An 18,208-nucleotide genomic window follows, 5' to 3' on the forward strand; every position below is an offset into this window, starting at 1 on the left:
CACCAAAGTCCCGCCCTGTATCTAAACCTCATCATTCTATTGGTTTTCTTCTTTTGTCAATTACTCAAATCCACACCCACCGCTACGCAAATTCTCTGACAATAAGCGTTCAGACGGCTCAGAAACGTATTCCAGACATCGTTTACGTACTTTTACCAACGTAAACCCACTGTACTATATGTGCGTTTACTGTACTACGTAAATCTCACTTGGGGGCAGATACAGTGGTTGTAGTCAGCTGTACACTTAATCTTATCATGACGAACAAGTGATGAATGGCGACAAAAAACTCAGAGATGGAGGGAATTCTCTACAAGTGGACTAATTACATAAGTGGTAGGTTCTCACGCCTTATTTTGAGGTTTTAGTCGCGGTTGCGATGGAAGCTAGCTAGCATGACAACGTCAGCGTTGAGTTTGTGACAGCGTAAAGAGATAGCAGGCTAGCTAACGTTTGCTAATCACCGCCCGAAATATCACCACTTTTATATCGTTTAAAAATATCTACCGGCATTTTTTTTCAAGCTATGACTAATTTTATATCAGTCGTTTGTCATTTGAATACGTGCAGTGGAACAAAAGTATGTGCTACTTTCCTCAAACTTGTAACATTGTTTTCTCCAACTAGTTCAGTGACGTCATTTTTTAATCTGGATGTATTTTAAACATTGCTCCAGGGTGGCAGCCTCGCTGGTTTGTCCTTGATGGAGGAACCTTGTCCTACTATGACTCTCAAGAGGATGCTTGGAAAGGTTGCAAGGGGAGCATTAAAATATCCGTCTGTGAAATTCAAGGTTTGGACTTCTAATCCTTGGGCCAAGAAGACATGTGGTAGACATAACAGAATGACAAAACGATGTATTTCCTCATGCACTCATTGTACTACATTAGTAGTTGGGCTGATGACTATTTAAGTCAGATTGCTATAAGTCTTAAAAGGCTGCACAGATTACCTTTGCTACAAACATCTCCTGATCTGAAACCTACATGATTGCAATTAAAAACTCTTGGGGGGAAAAAGGCAGCATAGGAAAGTTAGAATAGAATAGAATATACCATGGGCAGCACGGCGGCGCAGTGTTTAGCGCGTGTGCGGCACAGTTCTGAGGTTGTGAGATCAAAACCTGCTGTGTGGAGTTTGCATGTTCTCCCCATGCTTGCGTGAGTTTCTTCCGGGCACTCCGGTTTCCTCCCACATTCCAAAAACATGCATGTCAGGTTAATTGGCCGGGCCAAATTGTGCCTAGGTGTGAATGAGCGAGCGAATTGTCTGTCCCTGTGTGCCCTGCGATTGGCTGGCAGGGTTGGGTAGGGTTACTTTAACTTGATTACTTTCAATTACTTTTGGATTACTCCAATACCAAATATGCTAATAAAAGACAAAATAAACTAAATATGAATACAATTTTGACTCACAACACGTGGTAAGCTTTCTCTCCTGGCTTTGATCTCCGGCAAAACTAACATAAAATGCGACAGAAACAAAATGAAAAGAAATTCAAACAGCTTGCCAACATCATTTTTGCCGTTCCATGGATTCCGTTACTCCCCAAGCCTGCACAAAATTTAGTCATTTTATTCATATTTAGTTTATTTTGTCTTTTATTAGCATATTTGGTATTGGAGTAATCCAAAAGTGTTGGCTGGCAACCAGTTCAGGGTGTCCCCTGCCCACTGCCCGAAGATAGCTGGGATAGGCTCCAGCACCCGCGCGACCCTACTGAGGATAAGCAGTACAGATAATGGATTGATGGATGGATAGAATATACCTTTATTATCATTGTTACTAAATGGGTTGAACATATTGTGACAACAAAATTGGACGTGTATCAGTATCACATTTTACTGTGAGGATAATAAACAATTTAAAAAAGATAGAAAGATAATTTACACAATATTTACACAGTACAGTGTGGGCATGTAGTGGCAGAAGATATTTACATTGGGTGTTAACTTGCAGTATGGGATCGTATTAGTGCAATATGCGGTAGTGCAAAATGGGCAACATCGTGCAAAGTAAGCATGGCATGAATACAATTATACATCTGTATGGGGTAGGATCCTTAATAAGAGGTCACACATGAGGTAATCTCCTTACCAGGATGACCAGGGTGCAATGTATGTAACAAGAATATCAACAGACAATTCACAGCCAACATAAACATATATTAACTGAAGTCATGCAAAAAGTCTAGTTGTCAGCAACGACAGGCTTAATGTCTCAAAATCTCGGCATGTGCTGCAGGTTAAAAAAAATGTGTCCTATGTTCCTTACCAGAGCTTCTGTTTGGAAAATGCTGGTCTACCTTTGATTCCAAGAGCCAAGAAGAAATCCCCTGGCCTGAGAGCATTTTCGTTTAGTTTTCCCTTGGAGATAATATCTGCAATCTTAGTGGAAGTGTTTAAATCTAGATTTAAGAAACACTATTCTATAGCTTATGATTGATGTCAACCTTATACTATTGTTTCCTGGGATTTCTAAATTTGTTACCTAGCCACTCTGGGTGACATTACATTTGAGATATCTTTGCTTTTAGTCCATTCATCTGACTCCACACGGCTTGACCTGACAATACCCGGAGAGCAGTACTTCTACCTAAGAGCCATAAATGCGGCAGAGAGGCAGAAATGGCTGGTTGCTCTGGGAACAGCCAAAGCGTGCCTGACTGACAACAGGACGAAAAGAGAGAAGGGTAAAAATGCGGGGTTGGAAGCTGTGAACCTAACGCCGCAGCTTTCACCAACAACTGAAGTTTCTAACTCTTTTCAGAACTCCAGGAAAACACAGAAGCGCTGAAGACAAAGATGTCCGAGCTCAGGTTGTACTGCGACCTCCTCCTTCGCCAAGTAAACAAAATCAAAGACGATGACGATGAGCCTGGCAATGCAGTTGAAGTAAGTTCAGGATGTTTTTTTAAAACATAGACGATCTGTATCTTTTTTTAGTCTCTCACTTTCTACAGGGTGTATTATTTGATCACTAAATGTCACTTTCTTCTGTAGTGCAACCAAAAACACGTGCTAAAAACCTCAAATAATCATACAAACTACAGAGACCAAACCGAACCATTCTTTTCTATTTTTTGCCCAGCCTTTCACAAGGTTTTTTAGGGGTACCATTAGCTGCAATATGGCTGACAATTTTATCAGCTTCCTCTAGGTGAGCTTCATGTTATGTAGAATAAATTCAAATTTGTGAGTAATGAAATGAGCTGCATTTATATAGCGCTTTTCAAGTCAATGACTTCCCAAATCTCTTTACAATGTGCTCCACCTTTCCCAGTAGCAGCCTTGTATTGTAGCCATGTAAGACGCTAACCTGTTTATTGGGGGTATTAGGGGTTCAGTGTCTTACCCAAGGACACTTCGACATGTAACACGGACAAGCCGGGATTCGAACTGGGATCCCTTGATCCCAAGACGAGCGCTCTACCTCCTGAGCTACCACCGCTAAAGTAGCTTTGATACCTGAAGATCCTAGTAAACTTTGCTCCTTTTTTGTACACCAGTGGTCTCAAACTAGCAGTATATGTGATAGTTCATGTATTTTGGCTTATCATTCAAATAAATAAATTAAAAAAAAAAAAAAAAAATATATATATATATATATATATATATATATATACATATATACATATATATATATATATAAAATTAACAAACACAGCTTTTATTTTTACCAATAGGAAGTGCTAAAACACACACTGTCCCTGTAATGTTTAAACACTTTTTGAGTTGGTAAGCTTTTCTCACTACTTTTTTTTATACATCATTACATAAAGATGGGACTCCAGAATTGCCAGGAAAGCCTACCAGAACATCCAATCTTTATTTTGATTTAATCTGAACTGCTATAAGTGGTTGCCGGTTTGCGATAAGTTCCATTTCCTGTGACCCAGTCATTGGCTCAAAAGGCCAAAATGCAAAGTTTATAGTTAAGTAGACACTCAAAATAAGAAGAGAAGACATCAATGGATTTTGAACTTGAAAGAACAGGAGAGGATCTAAATCTCTTGTAAAAGCCCTCCGCTGAACACTTTATAAAGTCAAATTGGTTACAAAAGCAGCTCGTCCGATAGGGCGTGGAAATCAAAGGATAGCAACCTGATTGGTAGATAGTGACAATGTTGTAAACAGTGAGTATTATTCAAAACGTAGAAGTGGGCAATCTCCTTTTGCAGCCGTCCAATATTAAAAAGATAATAAACATATTGTTTTCAAAAGTAGCATTTCAACCGGGGTGTATAGACTTATTCATCCAAGTCGTAAAATATCATATCCGAGTAACTTCAGATCCATGTTTTTTTTATTTTTATGTTCATTTTTCAGACTGGCATCGACACGGGTGACCTGGTGAAGTCGACATGCACCACTTTCCTCAGGACCCTGGAGGAGTGCATGCAGATTGCCAACAGGACTTTTACACCAGATGCATCCAAGCAGAGCCCGCCAGCATCACCTCCCATTGCTGCCGTCAAACCACAGAAGGTGCGTTTGTTATGCTGCCCGGCGCGTGACAGACGTGTGACTTTTTATTGCCTTTTACAGATCAAACATGTCAATCACGTCAATCAGCACCTTGAAGAAAAGTAGGTGTCTCCTCATGTAACCATTAAAAGAAATAATATTTACATGGAAAACACGTCTCAGGTTGAGAGATATGTCTGAAACGGAGGGTATGACACACGACACCGAGAACATGGATTCTGGAGGGGAAGCGCTCCATCAACCCAACGGACCAGAAAGGCAACTTTTTCAATCAGGTGAGTCCAGTTCCTCAAGGATTTGCTTTGTGTCGGGAATTTAAATAAAGTTACAACCTCAGAGATGAGATAATTCTGTGGTTTGTTTCTTTTTTGTGCAAAGAGTGCAAATCTTTCACTTTTCACTTGCAGCTCTTCCTTTTTACATATTATTTTTCAAACAGTAACCTAAACTTGACTGGTGCTTAAAATTGTATTGAGTGACATTTTTTTGTACTGTCACATCTCTTCCAAAGATGCACACGCAACCAATGGCAACAACTCCGTCTTAGAGGCAGAGGACGATCCTCATCCTCCGGCATCCCCGGATCTCTCTCAGGCCAAAGTCGATGCAGACGAAAAGACCCGATTGGCTGAGAGCAACAATGGGGACGAGCCCCATCAGGAAGCGCTTCCTGGTGCAGACTGCGCGGATTTGGAGGGTGAAGACGAGATTTTCAAGGACTCAGCTGAGCCTGAAGAGACGGTGGAAACTTTTTTCAGCACCATGAGTCACAGGTATGAACTTATGTAAACCTGATGCAGGGGCTAAACATTTGACTGACGTGGTCACACACTTCGACCTTGGGACTATTTGCAACCCTAACCCAAATGCCCTCCGTGGCTGAAACACAGATGACAAAAGTAGTATGGATAAAAGCAAATAGGTGTGGTGAAAAAAAACATATATAGAGCCTCATTAAAATCTGTTAACACACACTTAATAGAGAAAATGCTTAATCTTGAACTTTTTAAGAACACCTCAAACTAGGCACCCAACCTTTGATGTGAACTGTCGTTTTATATTAAATACTTCATGTCCCACACTGGAATTATGTGTTCTATAAAATTGTAAACTAACATTATACACACAAAAAAACTGTTGGGTCACAAATAACCCAATTTGGGCCAAGAGCTGGTTAAATCGACTGAACTTCCCGTTTCTTCTCTTTTTTAACAAATAAACCCCCAAATCAAGCAATTTAACACAAAACTATACAAAGTGGGTTCTTTTATTCCTTTGATTTATCAAAAAAGTAATTTGATTTAACCGAAAAATTGTTATTAGTAATACTTTAGAAATCAGCCCCAAAATCCATTAATTTTCTGCGTCACAAAGGTCTTGGGGTATTACGGAACACAAAACCCAGAATACTAAGTCAATATGATGAGAACAATTTTACAAAATTGAAATTTTTTGGGTCCAACAGCCTATATAAAAAAGTAAACTATTTGTATGAAATTATCCTAATATAGGTATTTTTTGTTGGGTGTAACTCAAAAAAACGTATCCTTAAATGGACAATGTGTAAAATTTAGTGCCTCCTAGTGGTACAAAAAACTTCATTCAGTTAAAAAAAAATGATTTGAATAATAGGCAGAAATACTTGAACATTGATACCAATCCAAATATCTATAGCTATTCATAGGTCGAGAATTTTTGTTTCTTCTACATAGCAGAATCAGTACCTAGAAGTAGCCACCATGTTTGTCTGCTATCTTGCTGCTCCGCTGTGCTCATTTTAGCACTGGTTTTCTGTTCGGCTTAGGCATTACAATGCCATCTAGTGGTCAATACTACAAATATTACACAAAGCACTTTTGAAGTAAGATCAAATTGACAGTACAGTGGTAAGTTTAGAGTTTTATTTATTTATTCATTTATTTATTTAAATTATTCTTACTCAGTAGAACTTAATCAAAAATCAGTCAATTTTGTGTACTTGATACAATATTATAATGCAAAAATGAATTGATTAATTGTGCTGTTGTGTCTTTCAACTTTTGTTTAGCTCTGTTACAGACTGTGAGTTGTTTGTCTAAGGCTCCTTTGGAGTTCCTCCAGTGTTTTTTGAGTATTTTTTCTGTGTATTATTGTGCAAAATTTACTAGTAGAAGTGAAAAGAAAGAGTTGCGATCAAAGACGAAAGTTGTCATGTCTCGCTTATTAAGTGTTACCTTGTCTGTATGTTTTGCTGAAATAAAATGATACATTTGTTTAATCTTGTCCTGTCTGAATCTTGTCTCCATTCCTTTGTCATCTAGATTTAGTGATATAATGCTGGATGAGGACAATGGCATCCCGACGCGAGAGTTTTTGGATTCGTGCTATGCAATAGTGCCAGTTTTAGGTAGGCCCATCGCGCCGTCGCCTTTCCTTTCATTTTCATGCCGCCGTCGATCATTTCTTTTTAAGCACTTCTTTGCTGCCGCCGCATCTGCCGTCTCTTTGGTTTCTCTTTTTTCACGCTGATTCTGTTAAACTGAAATTGATGGTTTCCAGTGTGGCTGTGCAACTCCATACACATCATACTTCTCTTTGAAGAGACAGTGTGTATTACTTTGCACTTGGTAGTGGTAAAAAAAAACTATTGATTTGAAAAATAACCACAAATACATGAACTATCATATAAACAAGCATTTTGTTAAATACTCAAAGGTTGACAAATTATCATTTATTTTACATAACTTGAGCCTCACCTAGGGGGGAGCTGACATAAATGAATGATGTTTACCTCAGGAAGCCGTCAACCGGACATCCTGTTATTACTTATATTTCATCTCTGGTTAAGAGGGCACAGCAGCGCCTGTACTTCGCCTGTACTTCCTGCCCCCACCATCCCTCATCACATTCTACAGGGGCACCATAGAGAGTATCCTGACCAGCTGTATCTCTGTGTGGTGTGGAGGCTGCAGCGCTACCGACTGGGGTAGTGTGAGGAGGGTAACGAGGACAGCGGAGAAAATAATCGGGACTACACTTCCCTCCATTCAGGACATTGGCCAGAAGCGCTGCTTATCCCATGCTAAGAACATTACCGGGGACCCCTCTCACCCCCATCATGGACTATTCACTCTGCTAGCCTCGGGGAAGAGGTACTGCAGTGTGCGGTGCAGGACCACCAGGCTCCGCAATAGTCTAGTCCCCCTGGCCATTAGACTGTTAAATGGTCAATCTAACATATAGTTAACTTAAATCTAAACGGCTGCTAATTTGACTTTTGCACTAGTGGCAGTTTTTTTATAGCTTGCCACTCCTTGCACATTTGATCTCTGCACTATTGTTACTTACAGTGTTATTACTTACAGTGTTATTGTTTACAATATAATGGTACTGTGTACCTGACTTGTTAACCTGACTGCCCATCCTGCACATCTGGTTAGCGTCTCTTCTTGCACTATCGGCACTATGGTAAATAACACAATACAGCTTTATTTATATCTGTACACTGAAGGACACTGAGGGAAACTGTGGGAGTCAGATCCATCGACATTTCGTTCTGTATACACGTGTACTAGAATGACAATAAAGTAGATCTGAATCTGAATCTGAATCTGAATCTGAATATGCGTATTGTCATTACAACCTTTTGAGCCTTCTTGAGATTAAGGTTTATAGAAATATACATGACTTGACTTGATACAGGTACCCCAAAACCCCACAAAGGCTGTGCAAAAAAATACAAGTAAAATTTTGCGTTTTGGTCACTTTGTAGTTTGTATTCTTTCTTGTGCTTTCTAGCACTCAATTTAGGTTGCATTACACTATATGCTGAGGGTCAAGAACCTTTTTGACACAAAAGAGCCATGAAAGGAACATTTTTTTTTTAATTTCTTACCATATAATTTCGGACAGAATTCAACAAACTCGCTAAAACCTTTCTGTCCAGACCAAAGCTAATTCTTCGGTGGATTATATTTCACTGTGTGACTTTTGATAATTTGATCAAATTGATGAAATAACGATAAATCAATATAAATATATCGGATAAAAAAATTCTCCCGTAGGTAAGAGTCTTGAGGCTTATTTTGACTGTCATTTTTGTCCCAAATAATGGTTTCAAGGTGCGAGTAAATTTCATTTGTAGAAATGAGACAAAATACTGTAAACGAGGATACCAATATATTTAGCTTCGGCGCAGATGGCACAGGACGAGAGGAAGGAGTGTGTATAGATCTGCCCATTCCTACCACTCACCTAAATAAAATGCTCTGATTGCTTGTTGGCATTTTGGGCTGTTTACAGTTTATTCTGTGAGTTTTCATCATTAAGTGTCCCAACAATGAACATACACTGTTCAATGAGCTTCCATATAAAGGATTCCTTAGCGGTGTACCGCCAAAATGTGGTCTGTTTGTGTGACACCTTGATTGTAAACTGTAGGAAAAAATGTAAGCTTTATATACTTAACCGAACCATCTACATAGGGTTTTAACTTCTCGAGTAATACAATTGGATTTGCTCAAACTCTCGAAACTACGAAATTGGCAAGATCCTAATTTTGTCTCCAAACCAGATGTACTCATGAAAAGAGCCAGATCTGGCCTGCAAGCCATTGGTTCCCTACTCCTGCCATACAGCAACCTTTAGTGTTAAATAATACACACTGTCCCCTTTATTCAACCTGTCTTCCAAATATGTAACCGTATAGCTATACCCCACACATCAAGGTTTAAAATGCAAAGTTTTACCGGTTTTGAGCAAGATTTTGATAAAAAAAAACTACCGCAATTTAAATATATTAAATGTTTATTTGCATAGCCCTTAATAATCACATTGAAAAAAAAACATGTTTTATTTCCATTTCTACTTGCACTAATATCTGTATGATTTATACTTCCTATTGACTGGTAACTGAAGTGAATGATTAATTTCTATATGATTAATTTTATATCCTCTCGTACTTTCACTTTTTTATTGTTTGCAAGATATGACTTTCAAATGTTTTTTTATTTTACCATGCATTAAAATATTCCATGATTTTTAAAAACGTATTCCCTACGAAATTATGTTTTTATGTTTTTACCCTCCTAACCATTTGGTTTCTGGAATCTTAATATTTTTAAAGGGACAGTGTGTAGTGTGTAATGTGTAGTGCCTCCCAGTGGTACAAAAAAAAACAATTGATTTTAAATAATGAGCTAAAATACATAAAATATCATATAAATGTGTATTATTTTAGATACTTTTAGGTCAAGAACGTTGTATTTATTTTACATAACATGAGCCTCACTTAACTGGAGCTGGCATATTTGTCCGGCATCCCGCTGCAACGGGTACCGAAAAACCTCAAAAAGAAAAATTGTATTCTTTGGTCACTTTGAGTCTCCATAGTTTATCTTCCATGTGCTTTTTAGCTCTTGTTTTTGGTTGCACTACACGATGACGCGACATTTAGTGGTCAAACAATACTGTCTCTAGCTTAGTTTGATCAAGTTTTGTTCTATAGACATTTTGAATTAGATGTATGTAAAAATGTGATCATCTATATAAGGATTTTTGTCATTAATCTTTATCATTTGAGCTTCACAGTTTCCATGAATTACTTTAATGAAGTGTATATGTCATTCAAATTCGTGAAGATAGAATAGAATAGAATAGAATATGCCTTTAATATAAGATGCACCATTTGTAATGATAAACTGGGTAAATGCAATTAAAACACAAATTCCTCACAAAAGGAAGTTATTATCGTAACACTTGCAATCTTCATGTAGGTTTATCTCAAATCACCGTTCAGATTTGCAAAAAATCACTTTTGTATAAAATAAAGTAAAAGTATTTAAGAAAACGTGTAAAACAATTGGAATTATGGTGTTAAATGGGAATTCTTTTAGCTGTAAGATGTTTTTACAATAAAACAGGATTTCATAGGTGTTTGTCTTATGAGATTTTCTTTTTTTTTTCAGTTTTCTAACAATTTAAACGATGGATATTTGTTTGTGTCCTCTCAGACAAACTTGGGCCCACCGTTTTTGCTCCAGTGAAAATGGACTTTGTGGGAAACATCAAGGTGAGCTAACGTTTGGAGCCGTTCGTTTAAGGTCCTGAAGCGATTCCAAAGTTTTTAATTTGGCGCCGGCAGAAGATCAACCAGAAGCTGATGTCGGACCCCGCTAGCTTCCCGACGCTGCAGTCCATCGTGCTGCACGAGGTGCAATCGCAGGTGGCCCAGGTGCGCAACTCTGCCACCGAGGCCCTTTTGTGGCTCCGGCGGGGACTCAAATTCCTCAAAGAGTTCCTGTCCCAGGTCAACGCCGGGGAGAAGGACATCCATGGAGCGCTCAGTCAGTACAAATTGATTAGCCTATTTTTCGCACCGGATTATAAGCCTCACCTCTTTTGAAACGTGATTTCTCATAGATATAAGGCGCACTGGACATTAAGGTGCATGGAATCGCGGCTAGAAGGCCTTGGATCCTATCCACCAGGCCACTAGGGATACAGACAACACAAGAAAAGGCATTAGGTTTTGTCTAATCATCTCACTATTTTTAGTCACAGTACCAAATTGTTGATGTTATAGGTGAGCTGGGGTGCGAGACTATTGTCAGACATCAAACCGGTCAGTGGTATAGAAAAGGTTGGGGATCACTGAAATACAGTACTGTTTCGTTGACTGGCAAAGTTTCTTTGTGGCTTTTTATTTAGGCAAGGCATACAAAAAACACATCAATCATTAATCAGCAACGGGAAACAAAGTATTTGCACAAAGAACAGCTGTACAATGAAGTTGTACAATACATAAACTGATTCTGCTGCACTGGCCCTCCAATAACATATAATACCCCACAAATTTGATTCATAAATCTTCGTAAGTATAGTTATCTAAAATATGCATAGGATATCAGTATATATTAGGATTTTTTTGTTTAAAGTCGTCATCTAAATTGTTCCATAAATGAATAACTTTTTGGATGGCACAATGGCTTTTCGAATGTTGTGCGTGACTATTGGACCTCAAAGTTATGGATTCCCTGGGGTGATGAGTGTCTTCTGCATCAAAAAAACAAAAAAAAAACAACTGTTGACTATTTGTTTAGAGTTGTTGCTTACTTGCTTTGTATACTAATAATAGGGATTTAAGTTTCACTGTATCTTCAAATGTTTCTGTACTGCATTTTATAAACAGTTTAAGAACTTTTTTTAAAGTATTTATGAAGTACACAAGATTCTCAAATAAATAGAAGGGCATCATGGGAAGTAATCCAGTCGTTGTGAACTAAATGAAGAGAAATGCATTGCGGTAAGTAATTCAGAATTCCTAAAAGATATACATAAATGCATGGCCACATGTATTCAAAACGTTTGTCCCTTACAAAACTGAGTAGGAGCAGGGAAAAAGTGAAACAAAATGTCATACCAACTTTTGATTACTTTGTGTTTCTCATTTCTCTAACATGTCTGGTACTGTAGCAAAAATAGTGTGAGATAATGAGATAAGGCTTCATTTGTTGTCTGTATCCCTAGTGATCTAGTACATAGGATCCAGCGCTCTTCCTGAAAGCAATCCGGATTCGATTCCCATTGCATCCAATGTTATGCAATTATGAACAACTTTGTCCCTAGCACCCTGGTGGTTGGGATTAGGTGCTCTTATCATTGCTATCCATTTCAATCACAGTTGCTGCCATTATTATACTAATGTGCTCAGTGTTTTATTCAGTGAACAATATTGCACAAATATGGGAATGCATTTCCAATATTGTCTCCATATAAAACATTTTGCATTATAAAGCGCACAATCAAATTTCAAGCCAATTTTGGGTTATACGGTTGCCGTATAGTGCGGACAATACGGTAGGGTTTGGACTTTTAACAGTTTTCTTTTTCAGATCACGCTTACGGAAAAACACTTCGGCAGTATCACGGATGGGTGGTCCGGGGAGTCTTTGCGGTAAATCCCAGATTGACACCACTATGCCGTGACGCCCCTAATGTTGAATTTTTGGTCTTGCAGTTGGCACTTCGAGCCGCTCCGTCCTATGAGGGCTTCACTGCCGCCCTGGTGAGGACGGAAGGTGACGAGCTAAAAAGTGATTTTGCTAGCGGAATGAAACGGGACCTCGACATCTATCTTCCTGCCATGGACAAGCAACTGGCCATCCTGGACGCCCTTTATGAGGAATACAACCTGGAATCCGATGAGGTCGTATAAAAGGAAAGGAAGTGGGCCAAGTCGCCGGAACACTACCGGTGCGGAGGTTTTTCATACAGGAGCCGTCCTCGCTGAGGAGTTTTCGGCACTAACAATGAAGTGTAGTTTTTAGAGGTCATTTTATGTACTTCAAAAGTACATCCTTCAATGTACATTCAGTTAAGACAAAAAAAGACTAAAAACTGGTCAAAAATACCCAATTTGGGTCAAACGTGCACCGATGCAGTTGGGTCAAAATAACTCAATTTGGGTCAAGCTATTCCTAGGCTTCGTTTGACACCACCTTTTGAGTTGTTATGGGGAAAAAAACAGTCAGTTCTTTATTCTTATTTCGTAAAAGAAAAATTAAAAGCTTGGTTATGTTGGGAAATATTAGACCCAAATTACTATGTTTAAAACAGTGGTACCCAACCAGCACCGAAACAAACAGGTCCCATTATTTTCGGCACCCCTTCTCTCTCCTCTTTTCTCTTGTCTCTTTCTCTCTTTCTACTTTGTATAAATACTACCAAAGAAATACGACAAAAATAAAACCGTTATTGCTACACTCGACATCAAATTACGTCATTAAAAAGTGGGCCCTAATATATCTTGCTATAATTTTGAAAAGAAAAAAAGAATTATAAAAGAAACACACCAAAAATACTACTACAGTTATACTGTAATACAAAAATACTACTACAGAACCCAGAGTTCACGAATCCTTTAACCCCTTGGGTTGTCAGAGCACCACTTCTTGTGGTGTGTATTGGGCAAGTATAGCCTGGTGGCGCCCAGGCCTTTCCAGACTGTTTTTTTGTGAGGGTAGGGGTTTAAATACTAAAAATGACAACTCCAGTAACACTACTAAGGTACTGCTACAGAAATACCACAAAAATCCGAAAGAAATGTTACAAAATAACCTTTATATAGCGCTTTGCAAGTCATTGAAGATCTCCCAAAGCGCTTTACAATTTGCTTCACCTTTACCCATTCATACACACACTCACACACCGATAGCAGCATCAGCTATGCAAGGCAAATACCTGCTATCGGGGGCATTAGGGATTCACTGTCTTTCCCAAGGAAACTTAGACATATAACACGGACGAGCGCTCTACCTCCTGAGCTATTGCCGCCCCAAATAATGGGTGGGTCCATTTTCGGCACCCCATGTTGGGTTATTTTTGACCCAAGCGTTTTAAAGTGAAGTGTCAGTGTTTTTAACCCAAACTAGTATTTTATTATTCTAACTCCCTAATGTCGCTCTGTTTTAGATCAGATATCGAATGTGCATTTTTAAAAATGATTATTATGTTTTATTCTTAAGAGGGACCAGCCAGGAGGGCTCAATACCGCAACACTTGAGAAATACATGAACACGGCATTGAACATTCGGACATTTAGTTCGGAGTATTTGTTTTTCTAGATTTATTTATTTTATCTTTAACTTATTAAGATGGTAGTTTCATCTCATTTGTACTTCAAGAGGTAGAGTAATATAGAATGAAGTGAATCAAAATTCTTATTTGTTATAACTTATTACTTACGTGCCAGTGAGATTTGAAAAAAAGAAGTATATTATACACTTGCACATGCTTTTAAATATGTTACAGGCAAATAAGTTCTGTTGTACATATTTGATTGTTTTTCTATGTATATGGAAGTATTTGATATATATACTCAATAAACATAACTCAGTTGTCCTAGTGTCCACCTTTTTTAAAACCTGGGGTCCTTTACTCAGATTACAGAAGGGGGCGCTGGAGTTGAGGTCTGGGTGAGGTTGGGTCATAACAGCCTTGCCATAAGAAAGGTCCAATAAAGGCATTCCACTGATTTATTTATTTTTTAACACTAAATAATATCTAAAAATTAAGAATAAGGTAATCTCTTGTAAATAATGAAAACAAAACAGCAAATAATAAAGACTTAAGGAACTAAATATGTGAGTGGAAAAGTCTAACAGATTTTGCTGGAAAAAAAAGGATCGTGCATCCTTTAACCTTCAGTTCGACAGCAGTGATTTCCTCCCACATCCTGGAAGCCCCTCGCTCCGCTTTTCACCCATTCATTATCTGCGCCGCTTATCCTCAGTATGGTCACGGGGGTGCTGGAGCCCATTCCAGCAATCTTTGGGCAGTGGGCAGGGGACACCCAGAACTGGTTGCCAGCCAATCGCAGGGCACACAGGGACAGACAACTCACCCCATGATTCACACCTAGGGACAATTTGCATCGGCCAATTAACCTGACAAGCCCATTGGATGATTTAATCTGGCCCACCATAGATTTCTGAGTATGCCCAAAAAAAAGAAACAAGTTTCTATCAAAAGTTATGATTTGTTTTTAATTAAATGTGAACCAAATTCTCTCTTTGTCCGCTAGAGGGCAGCAAAAGATATACTCTCAGCTTTTGTAACCCCGGCCAAGTAGTTTGATCTGATATAACGTAAATTCTGGACAATAAGCCGCTACTTTTTTCCCAAACGTTCAACCCTGCGGCTTATTCAGTGACGCGGCCAATTTATGTAATTTTTCTAACGGCCGCCAGCGGCGCTCGAGTTCAAGGCACATGACGCAGCTTACAAGCTAAACGCAATCGAACAGTCCGTTAAAGAAGGAAACAGAGCTACTGCACGCAAACTTTGCCTTGCGAGCGTGTTTTTGATTAAGGGAGCGTGGGAAGACGTTTATATTATCAAGTCTCTTTCCCATACTAAAGGAGGACAACTTTGATCACAACAGGTCCTAGCCACAGGGCCAAGCAGCGATCAGTGCGAAAGCACTGTTCAGAGCAAGCTCTTCATGTATGGTAATTTTTTTTAACAGACTCTTTAACCTTAGTGCGAGCGTCTTGTTAGTAGCGTTTTGCTACCCTTCACAGGCACGGTTTGGGATGAAAGTTAAAATATTATTATTAAAGCTTTGAAAACTCTCTCGGTGTACCGTCTTTCTTTGTAAATATGTGTAACCATGTAAAATATGTATTTGCAACTGTATATTTTTGTCATGTATTTATTTGTATTTATTTTGGACACTTATTCTGATAAGTCTTGCACTGACCAATTAAAAAGAAGGGGCGTAATAGACGCAGGGGATGACGGCAAGAAGGGACCGGTAAAGGTGAGTGTTTGTGGACACGGCAGACAAAGATGGATATATATTTTTCCCACCCTTACCTTTGGAAATATACACTTTTTTACCTTGGATTACTTTTAACGGGACCTGGACTGTGCAGGTCTGCATCAAATTTTAACTACCGGTATCATTTTCCGTTGATTTTGCCAGCTGTGGTTCTTAAACTGTGTACTTTATTTTCTGTTTTAGGACTGTGTATTCGTATTTGGCTATATTTTTGGAACTTTACCAGGCATGGGTTAAGTGGCCGTGTGGCTAGGACCTTGACTCAGCCTCTTGGCTGGGAGCAAGTGTCCCAGCCTCTTGGGTTTGTAGTGTATTATGATTTGACCGATAATGGATAATTGATAAAGAATATAGAACAATAAACCTCTACAAAATCCCCCCTCAGTTAAGATCGCGGGGCACAAAGTAGGATTTGGGTTAATTTTATGATTGTGTTACGTGTTTTAATGTGGGTGTAAGTACAAAAGCGGTTATCCGCTTAAAATGTGGTGGGTGTGGCTTATAATCAGGTGCGCTCTATAGTCCGGATTTTACAGTAGTCTTATTGCCCATGCACTGCTAAAACTTTTATTTTGTATTGTTTTATTATTTTGAAACCAGCACAACAATTAGAATAGAATATAATATACATTTATTATTATTATTGTTACAAAATGGGTTGTACATATTGTGATAACGAAATTGGACGTGGTACTCCAGTATCACATTTTACTGAGAGAATTTAAAAAAAGAAAAAGATAATTCACACAATATTTACACGAGAAACACAAAATTAAGGCAAAACTAAACATTTTATCATAGCTTCATCTTGAGTTTGTATAGGTAGTGAGTTGTTTCAGGTGTAAAACTGCATTTACACAACTGTTAAAAAGAAATGCCGAACATTAAAATCATTCTTTTTTCCTATTCTTTGCAGATAAATGGGTTATGCTTGGAAAAGAGCCCTTGTCATCCAGGCTCAATATTGAAAAATACCAAACAATACTGACAAACCGGTAAGCTAAACATTTTAAGTTGACATTTTTCTAATGAACTAGCCTACTTGTGAGCAGAAAGTCTGAATCTGGCCCTAGAGCCGAACTGGATTCCCTTATTTAGAGCCTGCTCAACTGATTAGCAAGGATGTAGCTTGAAACTCGCAGGGCCGAACTAACGTTCATCTCATTAAGGCGTGGGTTGCCAACTTTCGTCTCGTTGACCGCAAATGGCCCGCGGTCTTCAGTTTGAGACTCCTGTTTTTGCCCACGAGTGCATTCAAGTTTAAAATAGCGTTAAAAGGTTTTGACACACATCCCCCTCCGTCTCCAGTCCAGAAAACGAATCTTCGCTTGGGATTTAGGAGAGACTGACATCGTAGAACTGCGGTAATAGAGTTAGGCGACGGTGCTGAGCGTTTCGCTGGCCTGCAGCCCATCGCCGGGCTTGCATCAGCATCTCCAAACTTGACACTTGAGACGCGACTGACGTGCCGGGACCAGAGTCGGGTCTGATTCTCGTTTCGGTTCGACACAGCAGTTTGCGAGCGCTTGCTGACAAAGTCGGAATCGAACTTGATGGACGTGCTTCCGAGCCGGAGGCCTGTCCTCAGGGGCCATCCATCAGGGAGATAGACTGCTGCCAACACACACAAAAGAAGGGAAACTGCTGCTTTTTTTGCCCCTGGGTTTATCGTTGCATGTATTTCAGAGCTAAAGTCCCTCTAATAAGGATTTGCCACTTCCTGATTTCTGTGTTTTTTGCACATTTATCGCTCACAAAGATTAGACCATCAAACCAATTTTAATCAAAAGAAATACAAATTGCAGTTTTTAAACCTAGGCCTATCTGGCCCTAAGTGAAAAAGTTATTGTCCCCTCCTGTGACTAACCTCAGTTTTAGAAAAGCTCAGTTCAATTCCACAGGCCACACTCAAAATGACTGCCACCACCTCTGTTTAATCAAGACATTAAATTAAATCTGTTAGACAAGGTGAAATCTGTTACAAAATCTCAGTAACACAATTGACATGCCTTGATCTAAAGAAATTCTAGAAGAAAAGTGATTTAAATCTTTCGGTCCAGAAAAGGTCACAAAGCCATTTCCAGCGAACCACTGTCAGAGCCATTATCCACAATTGGAGAAAACCGGGAACAGTGGCAAACCTTTCCAGGATTGTTCGGGAGACTATGACTCCAAGAGTGCGGCAGGAGCACATAGTGGGGGTTACAAAAGAATCTCGAAAAACAACGAACTGCAGGCCTCGCTGCCCTCGGTTGAAAATTTGAATCCTTGGGATAGCGGCAGAGTAACATCTGATTTGCGTCCATTTCTTAAGACAATCTTGAATAAACTTTTCTTTTTTTATCTATGTGGGTTTTTTTTACGCCCAAACAGGCTTGATAAAAGATTAAAGCATCAAGCC

At 39.0% G+C, this 18,208-nt stretch overlaps 1 protein-coding gene across 2 annotated transcripts; it reads left to right on the forward strand.

Annotated features, from left to right (window-relative positions):
* The first annotated feature begins 163 nt into the window (after nt 1-163).
* plekha8 (pleckstrin homology domain containing A8) lies at nt 164-14,366 on the forward strand. 2 transcript variants are annotated; one of them, XM_088327308.1, is made up of 13 exons: nt 165-336; nt 677-793; nt 2,537-2,692; nt 2,770-2,894; nt 4,329-4,487; nt 4,548-4,588; nt 4,650-4,762; nt 4,999-5,260; nt 6,788-6,873; nt 10,478-10,536; nt 10,609-10,810; nt 12,359-12,420; nt 12,484-14,366. In XM_088327308.1, exons 1-13 carry the CDS (start codon nt 276-278, stop codon nt 12,679-12,681), a joined length of 1,641 nt encoding a protein of 546 aa, XP_088183434.1. In that variant the 5' UTR covers nt 165-275; the 3' UTR covers nt 12,682-14,366. The 2 variants fall into 2 exon arrangements, 1 of the variants encoding a protein (XP_088183434.1); XR_015849559.1 differs by lacking the exons at nt 12,359-12,420; nt 12,484-14,366 and adding an exon at nt 10,986-12,337 and having other exon boundaries at nt 164-336; nt 10,609-10,933.
* The last annotated feature ends 3,842 nt before the right edge of the window (nt 14,367-18,208 follow it).

Source organism: Urocampus carinirostris, chromosome 2, assembly GCF_059441175.1.
Source record: "Urocampus carinirostris isolate Australia breed hairy pipefish chromosome 2, RoL_Ucar_1.0, whole genome shotgun sequence".
Lineage (NCBI taxonomy): Eukaryota > Metazoa > Chordata > Actinopteri > Syngnathiformes > Syngnathidae > Urocampus > Urocampus carinirostris.

What these genes read in the sequence shown, in the direction of transcription:
- plekha8 (XM_088327308.1), top strand. Translation starts at nt 276, where the DNA reads ATGGCGACAAAAAACTCAGAGATGGAGGGAATTCTCTACAAGTGGACT. An exon ending in ATCCGTCTGTGAAATTCAAG is followed by an intron (nt 794 to 2,536) that starts GTTTGGACTTCT and finishes CTTTGCTTTTAG; the next exon opens with TCCATTCATCTGACTCCACA. An exon ending in AAGGCAACTTTTTCAATCAG is followed by an intron (nt 4,763 to 4,998) that starts GTGAGTCCAGTT and finishes TCTCTTCCAAAG; the next exon opens with ATGCACACGCAACCAATGGC.